Source organism: Apteryx mantelli, chromosome 5, assembly GCF_036417845.1.
Source record: "Apteryx mantelli isolate bAptMan1 chromosome 5, bAptMan1.hap1, whole genome shotgun sequence".
Classification (NCBI taxonomy): domain Eukaryota; kingdom Metazoa; phylum Chordata; class Aves; order Apterygiformes; family Apterygidae; genus Apteryx; species Apteryx mantelli.
Genome location: NC_089982.1, coordinates 51,409,699 through 51,437,020, shown reverse-complemented (window position 1 = coordinate 51,437,020; position 27,322 = coordinate 51,409,699). Strand labels below are relative to the sequence as shown.

The window sequence follows — 27,322 nt, the reverse complement described above, 5'->3', positions numbered from 1 at the left end:
GAGGATCTGAGACATGACAATCTAGAATTTCCAATAGCAAGTAGAGGAGACACCATGGTATATTATGAAGGATATGCTTCCCCAAATATCGATAAGGTATTTTAATTTATGTAAAACATGGCTTCTGTGTCCAGATAGTTTACTCTCAGTATAATTTTGCTATGCTTTTTTTTTAATATTTACATGTTTGTGTTATGCACAGTCATAGCTTTATATTATTGCATTGGATAAAAATTGTCAGTGTTAGGTACAGTCCCTTCTCAAATCTTCCATCTTTCAGGAGGGAGGGGTATACACCATTGTAAGCTCTGTGGTGTCCTGATTCCGCTGATCCCTTCCCTTCTGTCCCTGTTAGCTGCTATCGAAGTTCTGATGCAAAGAGCAAGGGAACCATTTTCCTTGCTGGCCTGTTATGTGCTACCCCTTCAGAGCATGAGGCCCCAGCAAGCAAATCCTGTTAGCACTCTTCAGAGGGAGGGAGAGACATGCCTCCCACAGAGACTCAGTAGTTCACACCTCGTGTCAATTCACCAGCTGATATATTTATAATCAATTCTGTTATGAGAATGTCTATTAATAACAGATTGGATAGATTATGGTTGGCAGTTAAAGAAATGCTTCCCCCTGAAGCCCTCTCCAGTTCCTCTTTTGAACAGCACAACACTGAACTATGCCAAATGTGTGCTAGCTGTTAAATGCCACTATATTGCTACACAGTATGTGTGGTTTCTAAGCAAAGTTTTAGAACACATTTTTTCTGTCCAGCATTTATTTCAACAGTCAGACTGTTCAGGCAATTAATTTGCTTGGCGCATACAAATATGTAAATCAAATAGAATAATACATTTCCAGGCAGAACACAAAACTAGTTAATTAGAAAGATCTTGCAGGCCTCTTCTGCCTTTACTTGACTGGAAAAGCACAAAATTAGTGTATTGTCTGAAGACAAGGACCAGTGAGAAACCAAAGAGAAAACAATAAAAATAGAAATCCAGTGCCATTAACAGCAACTTGTGTTGATTTCTGAGGGCAGGATTTTCTCCCAGAATAGTAGACTGACTAATAATAAAAGTAGCATCACATTTCTGACTCTTCAGGTTAGATGCATGACTCCTCACTGTGCATTTTATGTCCTTCACAGCTGGTTTTACAACACAATTACTTTCCATTTTTCTTAAATGTTTAAGCCAGCCCTGCTTTCTAGAGGGGCATCAGGAAAGTCTGATCCTCCTTTCCACCTTTCTTCTAATCATCCATTTCACTCTGCCAAAGCACCAACTTCTCATTCTGTTCCTACAACGTCCCTGTCTGCTGCTTCCCCCTCACCTCCTCTCCTTTTTAAACTCATATACCGACAGGAGAAAGACTCACCGAAGTTAAAGGTAACTACACTTTTTGAATATGGTTTGCTGCAAGTCTTCACATATGTTTAATAACTGCAAGGCTAACACTGAGTTTGATCTTTTCAGATGTATTGTCTCCATTACTAATATTAAATAACATAAGCACATGGAATATTGTGATAGGCCTTCTTCAAATGAAAAACAAGGTAAAACTTATAACCATTATATACAATGAAATAACTTACAGAGATACCACTAATAGGACAGGCTGTCAACTCAATTCAAAGTCCATACCAGGACTTCAGACTAACTCTTACTTAATTCAAGGAAACAGAATCTTATTCAAGCACATGAAACTAAGTACATTTAAAAAGATTTTCAGTTTCAAGATCACACTTAGGAGAACAGTTGTACATTTCTCAGTAAAGCACTATACAGCAGAGGGTAACATTCTAAATACTGATCCTGTTAGCCAAAGACTGAACAAAGATTATTGCCTCTTCATGACTACAATTCATGTCAGCAATGCAACTCTGTGCCAGAAAAATGAAATCTGGAAAGAGCCTATCAATTTCTAGGTAGACAAAGTCAATTCCCAGTGCAGCTTAGACCCAAACTCAATTTCCACTTCCAGAGGGAGGGTTCCAGACTTCCAGAGGGTCAATTTTTTTGTGAAAAGGAGAAAAAGTCCTGTAAAAAGTTTGAAAGACTATCAAAAATAATCATTTAATATGTAGCAAAAAATACATCCTTGTTGAAAAACCTACCATATCAGACTGTGTGTTAATGGAAAACCCATATGTAATGGGCTTTAAGAAATCTTAAGGACCACCATTTTGGTGGCTTTTTCTTAAGGAAGGAAGAGGCATAAAGGTTCTTGCCAGGGTATGAATTTATCGTGGACTTAGGAATGTTTTACCACAAAAAAGGGGTAAAACAAACTACTGCATCCATTTCTGAAATTCTGAATAATTCAGCAGCTGTATAGCGCTTTTGATGGGTGCTTTTTCCTTAGTCTAACCAACAAAATTCAGAAAATTCCTCATCTAGCGAAAAAGCACTGAAATTATTTCTAAGTGACCTTGATATTCCTTGTCCTCGTTTGAGCAAGGCATGGTAATCCAAGATGAAAATAAATATAAGTAATACCTTTTTTGGGAGTTACAAGATCTGTTCCTGGGGAACCTTGCAGTCATGTGTACTGTTCTTTATTGGGCATGGTGGGAAGAAAGGCACACAAGTAACCCAGGGACATGGCTGAGGCCATCTATGCAGACGCTAGAGCCTGAGTACTGAGAAGAACTAGAGGTCTGGGGTTTCTGTTACACAGTTCTACTTAGCCATTAATTCTCTATTTTTCAACCCATTTCAAAGTTAGATTATTTCTGAAGTCTGGGGAACAGTTTCCTCTATAAACTTAATGAGCATAGAGTTACCTATTTGAAAATTGTTGAAATTAATAAAGACACTCCACTGACAACAGATTTGGTCCACAAAAGCTCCAAAATAAGATGAAGATTTATTTCCTCTCAAAGGTGAGCAAACACTATTGCTTTCTGTAGTCAAAACTGACTACAATGTCAAGATGGAGAGTTGTAGTAATATCACTGCAACGTTTTTTTGGCTGTCATCATTCTTGCTGCTTAGTCTACAAACTGGACTTCAGAAGGAAGGACAGTTCCTATCCCTTTCTGCTTGTGCATGTTGTCCACTAACTACTGTACCATGAAGTCATGATTAAAATCTCATCATAACTATCAGACCAGAAAGAACATGAGAGATGTTTCCAAGACTCAGATACCACAAGTGAAAGGAGGTTGTTCAGAGAGCTCTTAAAAGTAAACTGTATACTGATATCTTGGTATTTTTTGTTATTGTAAAAAAAAAATGTGTATTTATATATATTCCAACTATACATACATATATATACACATACACAAGTATGTACATATATATGTATGTGTGTATATATATATGTATAGTTGGAAATTGCTCAAATCTAAAGCATGTCTCAGGATTCTGGACAGTAGAATACAAGGAGCTAGCAATGGGAAGTCGCACCACCCTCTGTGATGGTAGGAGGGATGTGCAATGTTTTCCTGCCTCTTTGCCCCCTCCCTTGGTTTCCCTTTCTTTTATTATTCACCCTCCCAGCTCCTAAAAGGGGTTTGTTCTTCTCTCTTGGTACATTCTAGTGGCAAATAGTCACAAAATCCAAAGAAGAGGTTTCCAACCTCAGCACTCCCTTTCCCTCACATTCTTCTCACCCCTCCCCCTGGGAATTCACATTTGCCTCATATCTCCTTAAGTGCTGACTTTTGTCAAATATTTAGCTGATTTAACAGTGGTCTTAACGAAACTGGAATTTTTCTTAGAAGTACTTTCCATCAAGTACTTAAATTTGCATTTAGAAGGTAAGTAAGGTCTGTTGTCTTTTTAACGGACAAGAGCTACAACAATTGTCATTGGTATTTTTAAGACACCTATGATCTTTCTGCTGTTTGCTGTTGTGCCTTCTGTATTATTAACTGGGTTGCTTCAGTGGATACATTTGCAGTGACAGTTCTTATACCAAATGCATTGTGTGTGAATAATTTAACTGTGCAAGTGTATGTGCCAGAGCAGCAAACTCTTGGAAAAAAGATACAGTTGCAACAATGAAAATACCATATCCTAATAGCACTATTCATTATTCACACCTGTAACACCTTGCCTTTCGTTATCAAGGAAAGCATGTCCAATTTGCACATATGAATGAAGCAGCAAAAATCCCATGGTGCTTCATTCTGAAGCTCTCAACTGACACAGTTTTTATGATTTCTCTAGGCTGATTTAAAGAGAGAGATATTTGTTATGGGTAAACCTCCTCGTAGTCCTGTGATGAGTAAGAGATCCTGCAGTTCATCTATCAGAGGTCACAGCTATTCACACAGGGTATGGTACTGTATGCCCAGTGTGCAATAATAGCATTTCCATATAAAAGGAGCTCAGTGTCTAGTCTTTCAGTATTCTGCTTTTGCCCAAGTGTCTGAATACTATCAATATACCATGTTTTGCTCCTGTTGTGCTTCCATGCTATGTCTAAGTAAAGCCAACGGGTCTTTGTGTACCAAAACCTATGTTATGATTCCATAAATGTATTGTATCTTTACAGTATTGCATAGTATTTCCAGTGCTAGAAAAACATAAGAGGTCAAAATTCTTTATATGATTTAGCCTTTTTTTTTTTCTAAATGGATCCTCTTGTTTCAAAGTATTTCTAGTTTATTAAAACTATCCAATAGTCAAAAATTTATAATTCATTGCATGTACACAGGCTTTTGCGAAGCTACATTCTTGTTTTTTAATGCATATCCTTCTTTTCAAAATATTTTGTTGCTATGGTAATCTGTGTTGCATTCACTTGATACTGCCCTTTTTCCTCCAAGCACTGCTATTCCAGACTGTCATGCTCCTCAGCCTTTCCTTTCATAGCAGTCTGAAACTGTAACAATTCTATGTAGCCTGAAGGTCAGATTATACTTAAAATTTGTATGTGTTTGGCTCAAAAATCTTATTCAAATTATGCAAAAATCTATGAGAGAGTAAGAGTTTATGCATTATGTGTTACTTTCACTTCAGGAATAAATTATTTTCTGCATCTCTTTCTTAACATTTGGCCCTTAAAACTGATAACAGGATGAACTGTTTTCCATGTAGACACTGCTGATTTTAGGGTACTGTCTTACTGTTGGCTCCCTTTTTAAAATGTTTTTCTTTAAAATATGCAGTTTTTTCTAACTTTCAAAGTCCTGTGATTTTTTTGGCAGGCTTTTGTTTGCTACCAGGTATGAGAGGGCACTGTTTTCTCCATCACTGAACAAATTCAACAATAGGCAGGCCAGGATTCATGTATTAATGGATCAACACCATCACAATCACAGAGAAAGTCCCAAGTTGGTATAAGATCCATTAAAAAAAAGGATTAAGCCCTATTTTAATTTTGCGTGGATAGCAGGCATGTTACTTCAAATGAGTGATATGCCACCAGTACTTTAAGGGGACTGTATGAGTCCATATTGAGTGCATTTATGATTTTAATTTCAAAACTACAGGAGTCCAGTTGTACACACTAAATGTTCAGGAATATAAAAGATTATTATATGCAAACACACAACAATCATGCAACAGAATCAGCTGTGCAATTGGGACCATACTTGACTATACATTTTTGAACATTTTTTAGATGAGGCCCTAAAATTTTTACCTAGGAAATAGGATAATCTAGTGAACTGAGCAATATTTGGAAGTCAGAAATCCTAAGCACCAAGAGCTTCCATGGGGAGATACATTTCATGATATCTCCTGAGCACAATTAGCCAGGACTTGCAACAGTCCCCTTCCAGCCAATACCACTGTGTGTAGGAACGAGAGCTTAGAGGGAAAAGAAGATGGGGAGAAGGCTTCTTGTTATGAGCTGGGGTAGTATCAAGACATGCATTCAGATGAAGGGAATGCTCCAAGGTCCCCCTGTTTAGACACAGCACAGGCAACTCCACCCTAGATCTCCCAGATTCTAATTCTGCTGTTTTTCTCTATAGCTACAACATAAAGTTGAAAATCTTCACTCACCTTGATCTTCTATAATCTGTTTACTGTTAACAACAGTAGTTAACTAGCAATAAAATATTTTATATTTAAATTGTTGAAGCATATACAGAAAAAGAAGATAATATTGACCTACCGTGTTTTTTTCTCAATGTGGTACATGTTTAAAGCATTAAGTCATTTGCAATACTGTTTAGGATGTTGATTTTCACTGTTTGCAAGAAAATCCTTAGCCTCAGTTGAGTTCTCTTGTATCTTTACTATCTTTGGCATTAGCTCAGTTACAGACCTGATGAAAAATTAGCAGAGAATAAGGTCAGATTGAATCCAAATACCAAGCAATCTGCCCAGCGAAATATTTTGTTCTTGCTTGACAAGCCAACTGCTGAAGGATGTTTACTGGGAACTGAAATGTCTAATTTTCAGTCTTTATTATTGGATTCTTCAGTAAAACTATCCATCTTTCTTGTACACAAGTCGACCAGAGGTAAGTGGGGGAGAGAAGATAGTCAAAAAGTAAAACAACAACAACAACAAAAAAAAAACTTAAGAACTTTCAAAACCTCTTTCCCACCTAGCTCTCATTAATACGAATAAAAATTCTGTTATTCACCGGCCTGCATCATTAGGTACCCTACTTTTAAAAGTATACTCTACAGACTGTAAAGGTGAAGTGGAGAATATTCAGTGTTGTCTGCCTTTATACATACGAACATCATGAAAAGAAATTAACTACCTCATCTGGAGATGTTGGGAGAAAAAACAAACAAAAAAAACCCACAGTGCATTTTAATATTTAACTTACATCATCAGGCCATGGATTAGTTACCATGGCCGCCTCTCATGGAAGACTGCATCATCTTTGAGAGTGAACTGAAGCAAAATTTATTGGAATAGTCAAACCCAGGAAAGACAAAAGCATGGAGCAGTAAGACAAATTCCATGGCATCAAGATGAGGTTGCAGTTCTTAGTTCATGAAAGAAAAAGAAGTGGTATGAGTTATGTTTGATATCCACACTGCCAAAGCAGATGCAGTTCTCAAACTTGTATCAGCCTCTTGTATGTCAGTGTCTTCAGCATGATGGTAGGACATCCGCAGTCAACAAAGAATGTAATCACCACTCACATCAATAGCTCTTCCAAGCAGCTGCTCCTCCACCGCCTCTGGCCTGAGCCAAATTCTGATAGGTATAAGTCAATGGCTTTCTAAACAGGATAGGATTTCCCTAGGAGGTTAGTATCTTTCATTTCTGTCATTTCCAAATTTATTAGATATTAGTGGTGATGCTCAATTAAGAATGAAAAGAATTCTTTTCATAAAACTTTGCACTGGAAATACATACCACTTTTTCCTCTTAAGTAAAAGTGTTGTTATTATCACACAATTACATGCGTTCTTTCAAAAATTTTCTGCTCTTTGCCTCCCAACAGCCTGCATGACTTTGTGCTCCCCCTTCAGATCAAACAGTATTAATTACAGCATAGCATGATATGCCTGCCAAGTTAGTACTCTGTGTGTAATGTAAATTGGGATGTTGTTTGTCTGTGGATATTCTAAACTCTGCCATTAAGTGTAGGAGATTTTATTTCTGCTTAGCTAAAAATATACTTCATCTAAGGAATGTGTAATAACACTCTTCAGTTCCATCTGATTTTTCTAATGCTATTTCTGTTTCAGTGTTAGTGAAGAGGCAGTAGCGTCTATTCCAAGTTTTTACTACAGTACAAATAGATTAAATTCAATTTTGTTTTAGTTTTCATTAAATTCTCTAAAAATCATATCTTTAAACCTGCAAAAGTTCTGTTGCTTGCCTTGTCTCTTAAGAATTTATTGTGAGGTTTGTTGGGGGAAGGGGGCCGGGGGAAGGTTGTTGGTTTTACACAACATAGAATATGAACTCTCAAGGGACTGTGTGTCATGCCACTATCCAGCTATTTGAAATTCAAACTATATATCTTTATTACATTTCAAATCATTTCATTTCAGCCACAGCGCCCTGTGTTTGCTCATGAAAACATACACACTGGGGGGGAACCGTAAGTATACTTCTTGTCTACTAAACCAAAAACCTAACATTTAAACAACAGCCATTACATCTTCAAATAATTTTTTAATCTGCCAGCTACAGTTATGAAGAGATTTCAGAGAATTACAGATAACTGCATGATGTAGGAAGATATCCAAGAAGGTCCCAGAGGATAAAGTCTTAGTTGTAGTATAGGTAAAAATAAAGTGCAACTTTTTAATCTCCTCATTATTAGATCTCCTCAGTAGAATGCCAGCTTAAAGACTTAATATTAACTCATCTGCTTCATTGACTTGATACAAATTATTCAGAAACAGTTCTGGATGTTAACAGAAAAACTAAATGGATAAAGCTGAAAAATTAAACACATGGAAGTCTTTCCAAAAACTGGAGAAGATCCTAGATTCTAAGTCTTATTTTCACAAACAAAATAAGCACTTGGGAAAAAACAAGTAATGGTATTTGGGTGCTTACTATTACAATATAAGTACAGTGTAAGATTTTTTTTTTTTTTTTTTTTTTTTTTTTTTTTAACTCTTGCACTCAGGTCCTGCTTCACTGATCATGGAAACCAGTAGCCATCCTTGAACTAGCCTCAGAGTGCTTTGGAGTAGGCCCTATTAGATGAAATCACCTAAATGTAATTAAGGCTTAGCATCTAAAAATATTTAGAATTTTGGCTGTTAATCACTTAAAGAAATGGCAAGGAAGAAGAGAAGGGCAAAGAGTTATCCAGTAATTAGACCACAGATAATATTTAATGAAAATTGGACATTTTGGTTTTGATCTCACAGAAGACTTTTCTCAAGCTCCTGCCAGTATTTTTGAGCATACTGAAGCTTCTACTTCTATTTTGTAAGCAATAATTATCTGATTTTGTTCAACATAGTCTCAAACTAGTATATGAATGAAGTAATTTATGTCTAAAAAACAAATAGAAATATATTTAAATTGCCAACCAACCATTCTTTGGTTGGTCAACATTGCAAATGGCAATCTTTCATATTTAAGAAATTCTTAAATTATCGAAGAGAGAATGAAGTGACTAGAAAAGGAAATATTAAAATGCATTAGATGGAAATAACTAAAATTAGATTTCTAAAGTAAAAACAGTGCTAATTAGGAACTTCTCATTATTGTATTTGAGTAACTAATTCATCACACATTACATCTGCAACTCCTGTACTTTATTTAATTAGTTCTGGAATATCATCATAGCTCTTGCCTTTCTGGAATTATGATAAGCATGACAGAAAATGTTATTGCCATTTAATTTTTGCACAAATTTTTCTGACTCCTGCTAGGTAAATTACCAAAGGTAATTAATTGGTTAAATTACCAGTCCTGTTCTATTTTGTTAATATGATTCAAAGTAGTTGGATGAAATCTAAAGTAAAAATATCAGACTTAACTGCCAGTTATGAGAACCTGAGTTAAAATCATTTTTTCCTTCAGTGTCTTTTGTTTCTCTAAACCAGCAATGTGAAAAATAAGTACATTTATTCAAGACAATCATCATTACACTGAGCCTAGCACAAGTTTGAATATAGAAGTTTCCAATGGGACTTTCAGGAGCAGGAATTTGTTACATAAAGAAAAGTCCCATTTAAGCCAATGGAAACTGCCTGAATGATACAGAGCTGATTAAAATCTTCTGTTTGATCAAAAATCAAATTTTTTTTATTTTATTTTTATTATGGGGAGGGAAAAGTAATGTTGTTAAGTTTTAAAGTCAGTGAACTGTTAAGGGAGAAAAAAAAATGAACATCATGATGATGATGTTTTGTTTCATACTTTGAAATGACAATTATTTCCTTTGTAAAAATTACACAGTTGTGCCCTTCTCCTTTACATGCAAACAGTCTTAGCTGGGGCAGAGGCACTGAGAAGAGCTGACACATTCTGCCTCAGCAGAGCTCACGGGCTTTTGCAGAGAACCATGAGCTCTTCCGAGCTAACCCGAAGCTTACTCCCATTCTTTCATTTCCAAGAAACTCTACTAAAACCTGACATAAAATGAAAGATAACAACTTTGGTAGTCCCATACCTCTTTCCATTTATCCACCTCGCATCCCTTCTTCAATCTTCCGGGGGGGGGGGGGGGGCCAGAGCCAGGAAAGGGAGACAACTTTGTGAATACTGTCTGAATTTCCACCCTTACGTCACCCAACTGAAGCCTCTCACTCACTCAGGGTTTGCTTGTGGGTTTTGTTCTGTTTTGCTTTGGTTTTGGGGAGGGTGTTAAAGAACTAAACCAGTTCTCTCTCCAACTTTGCTCTCAATTCCTGTTAGCAGATGCAGTCTCAGGTATTTCACCCTTTCCCACATGTACTGCAGCTACTCATTCTTCTTCATTTTAGCATCCCTCTTATGAAGGGACTCTGCACATACTTTTTGTATATGCTTTTTTCTCTAGCCACTTCCCCCATTTAAATCTCTTTTATTACCTGTCCAGCTCTGAGACTGCTGTGACAGTCAGGCACGCTCAGGGCAGACACAGAGGCCTTTGTATCCAAGAGATATGAAGTCATAAACTAACTTTTCCTTACTTGTGGTTTTTGATTGTGAGGAGGTACACATCAACTTAGGGAACAGTATCTTGCTCCTTCCACCTGCTCAGTTCATCTCTTTTCCCTTCCTCTACCCCAGAGGGATAGGGGATTCTGGGAGTTTCTTCCCAGAAAATTTTCTCCATTTCACACTTTTTTACTACCAACAACTCCTCTTCCTTTCAGACAGAAACCATTTGGAAGATCATCTGTTCCAACCCTGTAGGTAGATGGCTCACATTCTGTCCTGTTCCCAGAGTAGAATAAATACAGAAAAGCCATAGGATAAGCAAAGGATGTCCTGCCAGTGAGGTGGCAGCTCTGGATGCTCCTTCCCAGTACCTGGGCAGGGGACAGTTCCCTCAGTCAGATTTGAGCTAGGGTTCTCCACACTTCAAGCAGTTTCTGGCCACTTGGTACAGTGTAAAAGGACAGCTTAAGAAAACCACCCCTGTTTTCAGCTGTTTTCAAGTAGCAATTACTCTCCACCTTCCCCACAGAAGTAGGCACCTCTTTTACATCCAGTGCTCTTAAGTGCCCCATTGCTCCTCAGCAGTTGTTACTGAGGAGCCCAGGGAGCTCCCCTGTCACAGTACCAGCCTGTGTGAGCCCCCCTCCTCTGCACCCTTCTCCATGCATTCAGAGGGATGCTAGGCCCCTGGCTTATACTGTGTGGCACTTCGCTGGGCCATGCAACAGAGCACCTGGGCTGTAGGCTCAGCTTTCTGACTCTTCTTAAAGGCAAAGTCATAAGGTTAGGTGTTGGTGACGGGAGTTAAGAGGCTAGCCCATTTACAGCCTCCCTTCTAGAAGTCCTTGTGCTCCCAGTGACTCAACTATAAAATAATGCTTTTTTCAAAGTATTAGAATTCTGTGTTTTAACCAGCTGTTTTAACAAATGAACCAGTTGAGCGTCAATCAATCAATCAGGCTTGCCTTAAGTCCCCAGCCTTCCGTGTCTGATGAGTTACCTTTCAGATAAAGCAGGACACTTGCTACAGAACAGCCCTAGCCCTGAAGTCTTCCACCAGGCAAAATAAACCCTTTTCCCCTGTATTTGTAAGTATCACTTAATGTCTAAACCAGCTCTTCTACTTCAGCAGAGATGCAAAGAACTTTTACTTTTTTTTAAAATGCATCATTTGTCCTATTTAAGGTTTCAGGCTCTATATAACTATACTCCTAGGAATGAAGATGAATTGGAGCTCAGAGAGGGAGATGTCATTGATGTGATGGAAAAATGTGATGATGGATGGTTTGTGGGTATGTTTTAATTTGGTTGCTTTTTCATTTATGTTTTATTCATGACCTTTGTTATCCTCAGTTTGTTTGGTATTTTATAACCTAATTAAATTTTGGTATTCAATATAATAAACCTGAACCTGGCTTTATCAGGAGAAATCTCAACCAAAATCCACTGAAATTAGTGGATGTTTTGGAACTGATGGCCACAAATTGACACATGCCTCCAGTCTGTTGAAAAGCACTGTTGTCATTCTCATGGGACACAAAATGAATTATGCATTATTATGTCTCTCTTCATTAAGACCTGATGAGGTAAAACTTATTCACATGAATACCTCTACAGATTTGACTACTTCTGAGAAGCAAGTATTACTGAACAAATACAGGTTTCATAAATAGGCCTAGAAAAAAGTGGCTCAATCATTCCATAAACTTTCACACATACTCTGGCTAACTTTATCATCTTACTAGTCCTTGGCACTTCAAAAATCCACATTATTCAATTACAACTGACAGTGTTTAAGTTAAATGATTTTCATGTACCAAGTTGAAATTTCAGCACATTAGATTTAATACAAATTTTAATCAGGCTGAACAACTTAATCAGATATGCCTCTTCTATTTGTTTTTTCCTTCCTGCAGTTGTAACTTGTTAAAATTCACAACTCTCAAATTAAATTCAAAATAACTGAGTTGTATTGTAAAGAACAGTAAATATTTCTACCATTTGTGAAATATTAAAAGAAAAAAAAAAAAAAGGGCCACACTTGCATAGTGATTTCCTGTTGTTTCCCATCTTTCATCTATTGCTTCTAATTTCAGGAACCTCAAGAAGAACCAAATTCTTTGGTACTTTCCCTGGAAACTATGTCAAGAGGCTGTGAATTTTTTTCCTACTTATTTATGCTGCATCTCTGCAACACATCTGCAAAAAGCTGCTAGAAAACATGCTACACAGGCCTTCTGTTTTCTTGCTTGCAGTCTCAGATAGAGGCCATCTAGTTCATCCTCATCCCATCCGCCAAACCTTCCAGCAGTATTACAGCAACGACTACAGCGTGAATAGCTAAACTTTTCTGAAACAAGAGGAATTGTTTCAACATTTAAGTACTTGTTGTTTTAAATATTTTTTGAGACTCAAGAATAGGAAAAGCCTGATGACAGTTACACAGGTGAATTGCCATGGGGGGTCAGGGTGGGCTGTTCCTGTTTTGAGCATTAGTGGTACTATCATGAAGTGCTATGGAAAAAAAATATATATTTTTTTTTCAACATGCACGCATTACAGAGGGGAAGTTGCTGTTTACTATTAAAAAAAAGTTGTCTGAGTTTCAAAATTCTTTTTAGCTTGGCAGCATATGTTGCTTTCACTTTGCTGTATCACAGGTTTGCCTATTGTACTGGTTTACAATGTATGAAAAATTATAATACAGATTTTTTGCCTGCACTTGTATGTTGTAACATATGCACAGTGATTGTAAAATCTCAAGCAAGCATAGCGAAAAAACAGGGGAACTTAGTAGTGTTCTGAATGGGTGCAATGGTATTGGCTAAACCATTTTTCTTTTTTCCCCAAAAAGCTATAGTGTTTTTTGTTAAAAGGTAAGAAAGTGCAAGAGGCATGAAACCTTGGTAAACAGGATTTAATGAAGAGACAGACAATGATATAAGCATAGACAATAATAACCTGCTACTGATGTCTGAATTTAAATGGTTATAATCAAAATGTTGTAATAGTCAGCAACATGAAATGTGAGAGTTTAGTGTTTTTACGTATCACATGAATTTTAAGCAGGGCTTAAACAGTGTTAGTGCAAAGTTTTCTAACATAGCCACCTGAAAAATATTCACAAGTATCATGTACTGATTTTATTTCACTACATATATATGTTAACAAAACCTGAGTTACACATTCTTTTTAGGAATTTAGTACAGAAAAAAAAGTCACAGTATTGAAACTGATACATTTTAGGGTTTTTTTCCTGAATGAAACAAGTATTTGAAAACATACACTTTCCTTAAACAAAGGTAAGCATAATAATATATGAAATTAAGGCACAGGATGATAATGACTATGGCTTTATACAAAAAAATTCAGATTTGGTTTCTTCAGCACCTTATAGATGGCAAAAGCTTTTACTGTGTTTCTCATGGGTAAAGGATTGAAGTTATCAAAATGTATTTAGTCGCTGTAGCATTTTGTACATATGTTTGCTTTTTTTGTACAGAGCCATTTTGTTGTTGATTTAAAAAAATATTAAGTTCCTTATTTGATCGTTGCTCTTTTCCACATACAGAACATTTCAATGCATTTTTCTTTACTTGCCCCACTTACCATAAGGACATCTGGATAGTGCAATTCTGTAAAATAGCATTTTACGCAGAATTTTATTAATTAAAATATGGTTTACCAGCCAAATCTAAATGTACATATGTCTTTATTACTCAAAAATGTCATTAAGACAAAAGTAAAGAAACATCTTTGTGCAGCATACCTTTATTATTGCAGATTTCATGGCAAAAGCGTTATATTTCAAGGCTTTCAATTTTAAATTAGATCTGCATGCAGCCTTGCTGTGAGATTAATACCTATCTTTGATGCCATTTATGATTGAAGACTTAAATATCTGTTGCCTGTGATATTTAAAAAGTACTGTTTCTACTCTGTATCTGATTTAGAAAAATATATACAAGTTTTTCATACCTGGCTTTCAGGTAACTGACTTTAAATTCTTACAAGCAAAAGGTCTCTGTGTTTTGGGTTTTTTTTTCCTTGAATAGACTTCTAATAAATTTTGCTTGGAGTACACAACCGTTTCCCCCCATCATTTCTCAAAATACATCTAATATATAACGTAAGTGTTTGCTACTAGTCAGCCTAAATGCAAACAGTCAGTTTTTCCTTGTATGGAGATTTTTTTCTGCCACTAAACATACAGGTTATATATACAGGCAGTTAGCATTGCCCTTGCTCAACAGTCCTGTACAGCACTCAACTGGTCCACTTCAATGTCATCCTGAAAAAACTTGCATACAAAAGCAACATTCTGGATTTCCTCCACTGACAGTGCTAATACAAGATGATTTTTCTGTTGCCAGAGCTACCCTTCATTCCAGAAGCACAAAGGTAAAATATACAACTGTGAAACCTGTCAAAGGTTCCTACACCCTAATCCTTTCCTTTAACAAAAAAAAAAAAAAAAAGATTTTTGGGGATCATCTTACACTTAGCACTTCAAGTAAAAACTTCTAAACAAGTTTAACAACTGGATGTTAAAACAACCAAAACCAACCCCCCCCCCAGTGAGAGGCAAGCCCCACCCCAGTAACAGTTTTTACTAGTGTCTCATGTGCTCTTTAGTCCCCTGCTCCTCCAAGTCACACTGGCCTCCATTGCCAGGGTGTTTCCTCCCAAACACTGTATATGCTGTACTTTTTACCACTGAAGAATTCCAGCAAGCTGCATTTTATCATGAATCATCTATTCCTTTGAGTCCGATCTACACTCAGTTTTTATCTTTACAACAGCCGTGCTGAAAAACAGAAAACTGACACTCCTCAATAAATATAGCTATATGGAGTATAACCTTTGTGTAGACCAAGTTAACGTTATCAACAGGGACAGCTGTTAAAACTCCACTAAATAAACTCCTTTGGGAGTATAAATGTGTCTCTACTGGGAGTGCTTTCAATCTGGACCCGGCCCTACTAAGGCAGTACTAGTCTCTTTCAGGTAAGTGTGTCCTTCCCATGCAAAGTTAGTTTAAGCCTACCATCTGCATCTCTTATAGCCTTACAACCCAGATGAAAGGAACACTGGATGAAACAATCAGATGTTGTGTGGTTTGTTCTTGCTGTTGTACAATCCAATGTGCCAAACATAGTTGGGACTTCACTGAAGTACTGCTTTGTACCACATACCTGTAAGAAGCAGGAAGTACTGTGCTTTAATAGAATCTTTTTCTGTAAAAGCTAGCCTAATATTAATAAAGGCAGGAAGCACAACTGGTCAGTGTAGTCTCACTAATTCTTATGGCCTACAAAAAAAAAAAAAAAAAAAAAAAAAAAAAGATGCCTGAGCTACATTTCAATGTAGTGATATATTCTGACCTGAGCAAAGGGTCACCACAGCAGTTTTAACATTCTGTTGCCAGCACTGAAGCAAAGCATGTTGTCATGCTATTCTGTAATGCCCGGTATTTACTAGTTGCCTTTAAACGCTGATGTACAGAAGCGTGACAAGAACACAAGGTGCTTCCTGTACATTTGAAAAAGCAATGCACAAGCTAATGTGAAGTAGAAATTATGAAGTAAGTAGTTCTAGAAGAACCTTAGGTCATTGCTAAGTATATTCTCTTACAACTTTTATAGTTAGTTACACGGTGAAACCCTGGCCTTGCTCCAGGTAACAGCAAGCCCTGTTGAATTCAACAGGGCCAGAATCTTCCTCAAGGATTGTATTTGTAATAGTGTTTCTATGTTAGTTTGAAAAGGAAATTATGCAAAAGAGAAGCATTAAAGCAACTGAATGTCTAGTTTGCACTGTGCAGGCAAAGCCCAGAAACAGTTTAACTGTTCCCACTATGAAGCACAGAAGATACTCCCCTACTCTAGTATCTAATTTGCAAGTCAACTTAAAGTCAAATTATATGTGCCTCCAGAGTCACAACAGCATATTGAAAGAGCAGAGACTTCAGGGGGGTTTTTTGGTTTTGTTCTGAAGATGTTAATACAGCACAAACCCTTGCTCCATCCAGTACATAGCAATCAGACCACAACCTGAATCCATCCATTTACAGAGTAGGGAAGTTGCCAGACCAAGATGTAGAAATCGATGCCTCATCCATACACAGAAAGCAGGGGAAATATTTAAGGCGGCAGCTTTTTTCTTAAAACTCTACAGGTAATCAATATCAGCATCATACCACTTGTTTGACTGGAGGGAAAAACTGCTGTTTAAGTTTTATCTTCCCCCTTTTTGTCCAGTAAGTTGTTTTTAAAATCATAGCTAAAATTACCCCACAGTATCTGTTATTCTCATCAATATACTGGAATCACACTCATTAGCAAGTTACAAATATTCTTCTACATACCCACTGAGAATACAATGGAAATCCACTGAAAGGGAAACAAAAGAATGAATGAATTCTTGCTTGCACTATCCTGAGTCAGATACTATTTAGGCCAAAGAAAGTGATGCGCATGACCTACAGGCTCTCTTATTCATGTATTTTGTGTCACCTCCAAAACAGGAATAATAGAAGTTTCTAAACTAATATGTAGTGATGAAACCAGGAAAGAGCCTAAATAACCCTACACGTACAATTTTTGGTCTAATCCTGGTTGTTGGTTATACTGCACAGCTTAATTCTTCAGCAGCTCTGCACCCAAAACTCCCAGCTCCTATCTCATTTGCATCTGTGTGACTCCCATATATAAAATTACAGAATTACACCTTCTAGTATTATATTTAACTTATGTTTATTCAAGAGTCAGAGATGGAGTGAAGCTTAATTTGCATGTGATAGCAGATGATTGTTTAATATTACCAGAAAGTAGAAGGCATTCTTACTAAAATAGCCTTAATGCCTATAACAAATATCCCCTTGCAATTTTCTGAGCAGCCTTTAAGTTATGTCACATCTAATTACAGATAGAGGTTTCCACTTGAACAGAAAGACATTACATCACAAGTGACACATGGGAGCCGGGGGGAAATGTTGACTGACAACCAGAAATGCGTTGCTAGGTTTATCTTTGGTACAGATACACAGTTCTCAGCAATTTATGTTTCTCGCTGCCAACATAAATAACAGAATTTGAAGCCATTATTTCATCACCCATATACAATGCATAACAAAGTAACCCTCCTACATTTTCCATCCATCAGAGAAGACAGTAAAACACACTTCAATAAATATCCCAAGAATAATGTAATTATTTCTATTTTCACCAGTGAAGAATTACCAGACACTTACATACAGTGACTCTTGATCTCCCTCCTTAACCCCACCAAGAAAAGGAGGATAAAAGAAATAAACTTCTCTGTTGCAAGCCACTGTTTCCTTTCACAAGAGAGGGTCCTGTATTCACTTGGGTCCACTTCAGGTGACTAGCCCTACCCCCAACTGATTTTTAATGGTAGTTTGCTATTTAAATACCTTGAAAGACCTGGACCTTTGCCACTTTCTTGGCTGTCTTAAAATACCTCCATTTCATTTTAATGTATTACAATGCTTTTTAGAAGTGACACTGAAGACCCAAAGAAATGGACTGCCGTAAGTATCAAAAGAATTATCAAACCTTCAGTCACTTGCATCAAAATTTTTCCCTGACAGAGTTAAACATTCAGCTGAATGAGCTGAACAGAGTTAAACATTCAGCTGAAAACAGCACTGCAGATGGGAAACTGCAGTAACTGAACATGTCGTTCTAAGTAGGTCATCACACTGTGCCCATCGCTGTGATTTGCTAGATATACCCAGAGCACGGCATGACTCAACTCATGCTTCCCCTGCTGCAGGGCAGTGGTCTGGGGTTTACACTCTGAACTGTAATGTGAAACATGTACAAATACTGGCTAGCTCCAGACCTGCTGAAGGCTTTTCTTACACTACTGCTGATTCATCTGTTATACATAGGTACTTTTTATACGTAGCTTTGGAAGTATCTGAACAGGTGAGAATCAGCCCCTCCCTCAGACTGTACAAGAGAATAAATTAAAGTGGCCAGCATCTGAGGTAACAATATTTATATGCCACCTTTTATCCAAACAGCTCTATGAACTATTTATAGCCTCTCTTCATGTACTACTGCAGCCAACTGCAAGATGCAAGGCACAAAGCAACACTAAGCACAATTTGAAGTGGCCAGTATGAAAGTCATATCCCACCAAAAGCATAGGGAGATATTTAGGACATGAAAAATATCTGCTAGTCACCAAGCCATACCTATATATATATGTTCTGAAGTAAGCAGATTTCTAGAGGGGTGCAAGATTTCTGCAGCTACTACTTAAGTCACAGGGATCTCTAAAGAACCAACGGTCAGAGAAAAAAAAGATTGGCCCATACCTATGTCAGCACCAGATAATCATGTCTGACATGGTTTTAAGTTACAAAAGATCTGTTTTTTAAGCTGTTACAAAAAAAACCTGACTTTTCAGCAGCAGACATCATTTTGATATATGGTAACACCTGAAACTACTGCTTAGTACCCAAGCTTTCTTGGTCTTTCACAATCCCCCTCTTCCTCTGTTTACCTATTTTATCACATGGTAATAAACTGCACAGCAGGGATCAACCTCCTGCTGCCTATTTGTACAACACTTAAGAGTATTCCCTACTTTAAGGTTTTAGCCATTGATTAAACACAAATAAAAATTACTAGATTAAACTAAATTGTCACTTACAGATGTATTTTCACATGTACATCCTTTATCTCAGATAACCCATATTTCTCAAACATCTGCCCCTTTGAAGTCTTCCAAAAACGCACAAAAATCAGAGGTGGAGGCAAGGTGATTCCTGGGGGAGAAAGAACAGGCTATGCTGGAAATGGAGGCAGGCAAGATCGAAGAGAGTTGTTTCAGGCCTTGGAAACAGGATACTTGGCCTACTTAATGGAGGCGGTCTCATGAACCACCTTCTTCCTTCACTACACACACCTTGTACTTCTTCCTCTAACGACAACTCCCCAAGAAAGCCTTAGAAAGGCAACTGTTAGATCAGATCAGGCTAGGAGGAGCGAGATCAACAGGGGAAGATTTGAACTTCTATAGCAAGAGGTGTGGCTGCATGCAGAAGTCAAGCTATTTCTTAAATTCTCCAAGCTCCATGGACCTCTTACTGCCATTCCTCAAGGTAGCCTTAGCTACTTTTTCCTCCTGTTCTACCACTCTGCCCCTTCCTATCAACTCTAGAGGCAGGAGGATTATCAAGGGAAAGGCAGCAAGCTATGGAAGCATGAGAGAGAAAGGAGTAAGTAGCAGCTCTGGGGCAAATTTACCTTTGCATTACCTGTACGTGCCTCATACTGACCCTGTGAATCACAGTGCCTTTCTTTACTGTTGTTCCAATTATAGTGGTTTTTACAAGTAAGAAATGCTGTAATTCTGTGGTAGCCTGTTCAGGGTTTTAGAGTCTGGCTCTTGCACCACATTATCCAGACGGCTATTAAAAGCATACCTGGAACATCTTGGTCATCGTTTTCATTACTGAAATTCCAGAAGCTTCCAAAGATGCAATGTGTCTACTGCATCAAGCCATACCATACATGCTGAATAACAGCTTCCACAGCACATGATCAGTATTGGTTAGAAGGTCCTGACTTTAAACATCTTCACATTCTCTCACATGAAGAGACTTCAGCAAGTTATTTTTAAGCTCTGGAAAGTGTAATACCTATTGTAATTGCTAAAATGCTATTGACAGGCTAGAGAAAAGCCCAGCTTTCAGGGAGACTTTGGGGATTTCCATGTGGTTTTTTGGTTTTGGGCTTTGTTGTTTGTTTGTTGTTTTTTGGCAAGGATTGTAAGCAAGACAGTTTCCAAATCTTTATTCCTACAAAAATTTCTGTCAGAAGAGGTTTACTCACATTTCAAAGCACTAACTGTACATACAATGATTTATCTGTCTTCACATTGTAGAGACAGGATTACCTTTGAAAAATCTGTGGAGGGATTATCCTCAAATTCTGGCCTGGATTTCTACAGTACTAGAAAACTTCCAAAGTTGAAGCTCCCAGCTACAGTATGAATGAATAATAATAACTCACATTGACATTACACACCTAAAGGCAAATTCCCTGTATACTGGAATATATCAATAGCAGATGCAAAAATATTAGTTTTAGGTCTGTGTATATTTAAGTCTGTACATACGCATGTCCAACAGTTTTCACACTAACTGTTCAGGATACAGTAGCTAGATGTTGATAAAACTGAAAAGTTTACCATAGATATGTTTCTGCTGGTTTTGCCCCACTGTGGTTATATCTTTCCTCACAATACAGCCAATTTTTTTTAATGTTTTCTCAAAGCTATGCACTTACCCCTACATTCACTGAACAAAAAGCAAACACGTCCAATAAGAGCAAAGTGTGAAATGCATAATTAATTACTTTCACTCAGTATTTTCTTTTGCTGTTAAGAAAACTAATTCATGGACATGGACAAGTGACAGTATCCCTTTAACAAACAGAAATCAAAATTACAATGAAGAAATACTTTAAGTATAAACTAAATATAAGTGTTAAATCTGAATAACTTCAGTGCACGTCAGAACTTTCAGAGATCCAGCTTTGTGGCTAGTTACATTCTAAAGCTGCTGATCTCTGGCTCACATCCCATCCTTATACTTAAAACAGAATACCATATTTGTCTTTCAGCTGTTGCTGTTTGTTATGACCCAATAAACATGGATAACTCTTCCATAGCAACTGCTGTTAAAATGTTAAACCCAAGCCACAAGGTGAAGGAAAAATAGATACTGAATACAGTAGTTTATGGAACTTAAAATGACAATTGCATATTAAAAAAAAATTCTGATGTCTGTTTCTCAAAAAAAAAAATATATATATATATATATATATTTTTTTTTTCAAAAATTTGGCACTGTGGACCACAAGTGAATGTGGCTTTACATGTGATCTCATCATTCGTGTATGAAGTCTCATCTCATGTGAGACTAGAAACTACATCAAGGTATCAATCTAAAAGGTTGACACACGCCTTGGAAAAAGCCTGGACTGCTCTGCACTTAAACACAAGTACTCTTTCAGGCTTAATGCAAAATAAACTATTTTTCATTTCTAAGCTTCCTAGATGTGTAAGTTTTGAGTCACTAGACTAATACAAAACCATAGCAGATCTCCATTAACAAAGGTATCTATCTCTCATACACACAAACATGCACTAACACACACAGAGCGGTCAATGGAAAAACTCCTATCGAATTCAGTGGTACAGAGTAAGCCACTGTGGACCATACCCCGATACTTTAAATTCCACTGACGTCGCTAGTGTCTCCAATTGCCTACGGGACTCCAAACACCTGGAGCAAGCCCAAAGGAAACACCAGGGACACAGCTTCAATGGCATTCTTGCTGTTGGAATGCAGTTGTATATAAGGACTTTGCTCTGCTCTGGTAAATATGAAAGGCCCTATCAAAGTGCACTTTTTTGCAGCTCAAGATAAAAGCAAGAAAGAACCAATTAAAATGAAAGCCAGGAGAAATGTCAGAAGTCAGGAGCCCCAGACACCTAGGGCAGCTTTACCTACTATTTTCCTTCCATCTTCTGCAAATGGTACACTGTAGTTAGTAGCATCTCTAGACTTATCACCTGTTATTTACAGTGGAGGACATTCTCAATAAATTAGAAATATTATCCTACTTCTGAAATTATAGACAAGAAAAAGAACAAGAACTGACTCAAAGATCATCTAGAGAAAGGCTAACCAGGAATAAAGTACCAGTCACAATTGTACAAGCATGAGTATTTTCTTGTTTAACAAAATTACTGTTCTTTCCTTGACACTTGAATTCAGGCCTTTTTCCATATATAAACTTTTGCTACCAAAAACAAACTAGAAGAAGGGGGAAAACATGGTGTTTCCACTGGAAAAGAGACATACACACACACAGGCTCCCAAGCTTCATGGAAGCTGATGGAAATTTTACCACTAGCTCAAAGAAGGACAAGGTTTCTCTCATCATCCAGTAATGGCTAAGAGAACTATTTTATTAATCAGAACATTATGGTTTGGAAAGAAATCAGAACACTATGGTTTGAAAAGAACAGGAAGTAAGAAGACTCAAACATAAAAATCAACCTCTTGATTCCCTCAGACTTCTTCACCATCCCTTTAAAAATTACAGTAAGCTTTCCTCTGGAAGAGGTCAGGAAGTTAGAGATACCACATTGCAAAAAAAGGCAAAATGATGATGTGTTACCTAAACATATAATATGACCATAGATTAAATCAAGAAATAATCATTTTAGAAATACAAATGAGACTTTGTTTTTATTAGAGGCAGCGCTGGGTGTCCGAAGAGTTATGTTACAGTTCTGGAATACAAATGTCATTACACACCTAGTGAAGTATTCTAACTCTTTTCCTGAATGTACCTAGCTCTATAACATATATTATGAAAGAGATTTCTTAAATCTAGCACTTTCTATCTATTATTCATTCAGGTAATGCTGAATAGCAAGCACATCAGAAGACAGTTTAAGAGGCACCTTATGTTGCATTAAAAAAAAAAAAAAAAGCGTCAACATGTTGATTTATGAAGCTTACTGGATTTATCTGCTGCCCTGGCACGAAGTCTTGCTAACTCCATTCCAAATTTACTCCTCTGGAATGAGTTTATTCAGCTCTCAGTGCCAAAATGGGCTTTCACTTCAAACCAAATAAGGCATCAGCTTGCCAAACTTGGAGGTGACGTTTGATTTTAGCTATTAAACAGAGATGAACCAGTGATAACTGAATGAGCTGAGAAGAAAAACAATTCCTTTCTTACAGTCAGTGTTGCAGCCCTAGTCTTTAGGATTCTCCATCAGAACTGCTACAGGCTGTCAAAACAGAAGGATAAACCCTTTTCCATACACAACAGAAAAAACACATCCTCTCAGAAATCATTCAGTTCTTAGAAAAGTAATTAAGCATGCGAATTGTGAAGTGCTTCACAACTTTTTTTTTTTTTTTTTTTTTTTTGGTGCTAGGAATCATAATTAAAATAAGAGTTGATGTTACATCAGACTCACAGAGAAACCAATAAAGGACAGGAAATTTCTTCCCAAGCCACAACACTAATCTAACCCATGCAAAACAGACAAAGGCACAGAAGAAATTCAGTGATGGAAGCAACACCTCCAGCAATCAATGCACTAACTGGAATCATAAGAACACAGATGGAAATTCAATACATGTATATCTTAGTTTGCAAATATGTTACAGACCTAAGTTTTCAAAATAAAGATGAATGGCACTTCAATGCCTGAATGCAACATCAGCATTTTACTCCTTTAGACACTTTGAAGCACCTGTCATTTTACATATGTCTCCAACTTCTCCTTTGCCTTTTTTCAAAATTAGAAGGAAAACAAGAAAATCAGTGCCCAAATTTCAGATAATACAAAAGTTCAGAAGAAAACATTGGTGGAACAAGTTTTTTAAAATAGAAGATTTAAATTTCCACTTCAAACTTGCTTAGACATTATGGAACAGATTTTTGAAATACATGATTTCAGTAAAAGATTTACTTTCCACTTATTTGCTAGTTAATTTAGGTCAGACGATTAATGAAGGTTTTAAAAGGCTCTAGGACACCTATTCTACACTTGCTAAGTAGGAAGTTTCTTGGAGAAAATGAGTAGGCTTAATTCTTCAGCTTCTGCAATATTTTCAAAACAAATTTATGACCCTTACAAAATTAATGTGAAAAGAAGTACAAGACACAACATTCCTGGCTTCCTGAGCCTGCAGACAGAAAATTAAAAAAAAAAAAAAAAAAGCCTAAAATGAGGGGACAGTTGAGCCAAATTGTTTCAAAATAACCACAAAGCTGAAAGGGAGGGGAGAGAAAGAAGCAAAGAGTTGTAGGAATGCCCCTCCCCAGCTCACGTGCCATAGATGTATTTGCAGCAGCTAATGCCTGGGAAAGGGGTACAGTACTGGAGCCCCACTCCTGCTCTCTTAGCCAGGGGCATGAGAAGAATACCAGAGCTGCTTGTCATACCAGCTAGGAAAGGGAAAGAGAGGATTTCTTCTTTGCCAGGAGAAACTGAGGGTACTGCTAATTTATCAGAGGTCCACTAACCAAAAGCTGATACGAAAAGTTTAGCAGGATCCAAGCTATTAACCACTACTGCTCCCTGACCGTGCAATTAGGAATAGCTTTGATCCGTATATGAATAGTCCTATCTTATTGCTTTGGGAAATTGTTTTAAAATAAGTAACTTTTATTAAAAGGAGACTTCCTCTATACCCACATTCTCTGAAACAGAGAACAGGCCATGCAGTAGGGAATATTCTGGCCTTTCACCTCTGAAGAGCAAGTTTAAGAACATGCTGTTCCACACATGCAAATGATTTTCAAGCTCCATTTAGTATCCTAGGCTGTTAGTGCCTAAATTTCACAGAGGCTCAGTTCAGTACAGTTTATCATGACAGAGACTAAGCTCCAAACTAGGACAGGAGGTTTATCACACTCCTGGCTTAAAATGTACATGTACTCTGAAGAGAATTTTGTTTTTTCTGCCTCTGCCAGGGTTTATTCTACCTGATATTCTGCAGCCTATAACATATGAGATGAATCAGTGGTAAACATTTGCTATTTTTTAACCTCTATTTATAACTCAGCCTGCTGATTTGTCAGGAAAACAACATTTCCTTCCATCGAGGCAGAGAAGCACTAGGAAAGAGAAAGGAACCTGTCACCTAGAACATTCTGACATGAGTTAGAAAGCACACCTCTCAGTAACTCCGGTGGTAAAGGATACTGCGCCATGGGCACAGTGACTTGGTTTTCCAAAGCCAGCAAGGTAGCATGGTATGCAATGATGAATTAGTGCACCATGCTACTATTCTTATGCCTAATTGTTTGTCTCTCCCCCAAAGCCTCAGCAATTAAGCAATGTGAAAAAATTCAACAGTTTGGGTTCCCCCCCCTTCTGGTCCAGGAAAAAAAAAGAGTGGTTGTACACTTCAGATTGCACTGGGTAGAAAGATAACACGTTTGGCACAGATATCAAATGCCCATCTACAGAGAGCAAAGGATTGCTTCAAACGTTATGGTTAGTCACACCACAAACCAAAAAACTAGATTATGATTCAGAGAAAGCTATTTTATACACAAATGCTGTGTATAAAATACACATAGCATAATCACAGGATTAAGTGGAGGTATACTTGCACATAAGAAAGGTTTGTAATACTAATGATCTTACAGTACAACAAAACAAGAAAAGCTATTAAAAACAATTGTTTCTTACATAGAAGCTTCAAAGGCACAAGAAAAAAAGTCTGACGCCACTGCACATTTTCAAAAATTCATTTTCATACCTAGAACTATAGACTGTTCAGACTGATTATGAAGGCCAAAACTAAGAGAGAGAGAGAGAGCTATGCCTGGGTATGCAGTTTGAGATCTGCACTGCAATTATCTTAAAAGATTCATCTTACCCAGTTTCATATGGTTTCATTACAAATAATTTTTTCATTTCAAGACTTGCCTATTTAGAAGTCGCTCAGCATTTCTAGCAAAACCTGTCTCACAATAGTATTCCAATATGTAAGATGCCTTAAAACTAGACAGGGTAAAAGAAAGTAGCCCTTACTTCACTGATAAGAAAACACCTCTGTTTAAGTGGATAAAAGCCTCCAGTTTCAATCCAGCTCAGCTGATCATCTTGGTCTAGTATGAAAAAAATAAAAGGCTTCAGGGAGATTAAAAACAAAAAAGTATACTTTCTTAAAAGCAGTCACTGAAAAGAAACTAGGAGACAGCCTTAAGTAGCATGTATCAATTCACTACTGCCTCCTAAGCTGAAATTTTTAAGAGTTACAGAAAAGAAGAGTAAATAGACTTAAAGCTCAACTAGTGTTACATCAATACAAGAGGACCTAGCAATCACTGTCTTGAACAACAGCACCTTGGAGAGCAGGTCACCCTTCCTTTAAAAAAGGCAGAATAAATCTTTGAGCCATTTACAACAGAATCCAGAGCTCAGTCATATAAGCAGATAACTTTCACTGAAATTAAGAGAAACTACCTGCCTAGAAAAAGGTTGAGCCTGCTCTCTCCCTAAACATATCTAATAATATTACAAGTGACACAAAAGCAGATCTCAGTAAAAGAAAGAGAAGTGAACAAACTTTATAGACACCTTAACCGATTATTTTTACCAACTAACAGCCATCCCAAACTGACCAGATGTCCACCCTTCAGTTACTTCACCAGCAATCAAAATGCTTAGCATGATTTGAAAGGAGCAGGATTTCTAAAAAAATATAAGCCTGTGTATTAAGACATAAGCCAATAACTTACTAACAGGAATTTGGAAGAAACCTCCCAGGTGAACAAGTTGTTATACAAGTATGGAATGTTCTGATACTGGAAACTGTCAGGGTCTGGTCATAGGTTTGACCTGATACAGCAATTCTTATATTTCTGAATCCTTTTCTATCCAAGAGCACTGCAGACTTCACTACTTGAGACTGCCAATACTCAATGACAAACAAAAAAAACCTGCCCATGAAGAAATTCTTTAAATTAATACATATAAAATGCCATGCATTCCCACATACAAATCAAAGAGAATACAGAATTCACTAGGAAAAGACAAAGAAAAAGGGTACCAAACACTGGAGTGTTTTCATCCAATACAGGTAACGGGGAAGAAGAAAAAAAAAAAGTGAGAAACTGAAGTACTACTTAGTGATAAATTCTGACCTTGAATGTTTACCTTCAAAACACACAATACATTTGAGCCACCAAGCCTGGTATCCCTGAACTAAACAGCTGCCTTGTCTTACTGCTGTAATGTGCTATCTTCCTTCACATCCA

General features: G+C 37.2%; 1 protein-coding gene and 1 long non-coding RNA gene across 3 annotated transcripts in view; one reads left to right on the top strand and one right to left on the bottom strand.

Moving 5' to 3' along the window:
* SORBS2 (sorbin and SH3 domain containing 2) overlaps nucleotides 1-14,564 on the top strand; it is a 168,039-nt gene extending 153,475 nt beyond the window's left edge. Inside the window, exons 25-28 of the mRNA XM_067297978.1 lie at nucleotides 4,170-4,277; nucleotides 7,919-7,968; nucleotides 11,664-11,770; nucleotides 12,575-14,564. Of these exons, the coding sequence (XP_067154079.1) occupies nucleotides 4,170-4,277; nucleotides 7,919-7,968; nucleotides 11,664-11,770; nucleotides 12,575-12,636 (327 nt within the window). The 3' untranslated portion in view covers nucleotides 12,637-14,564. The remainder of the gene's footprint in view (nucleotides 1-4,169; nucleotides 4,278-7,918; nucleotides 7,969-11,663; nucleotides 11,771-12,574) is intronic.
* The window catches only part of LOC106484040 (uncharacterized), a 155,827-nt gene that overhangs the window by 85,404 nt on the left and 43,101 nt on the right, over nucleotides 1-27,322 (bottom strand). The window lies entirely within an intron of this gene.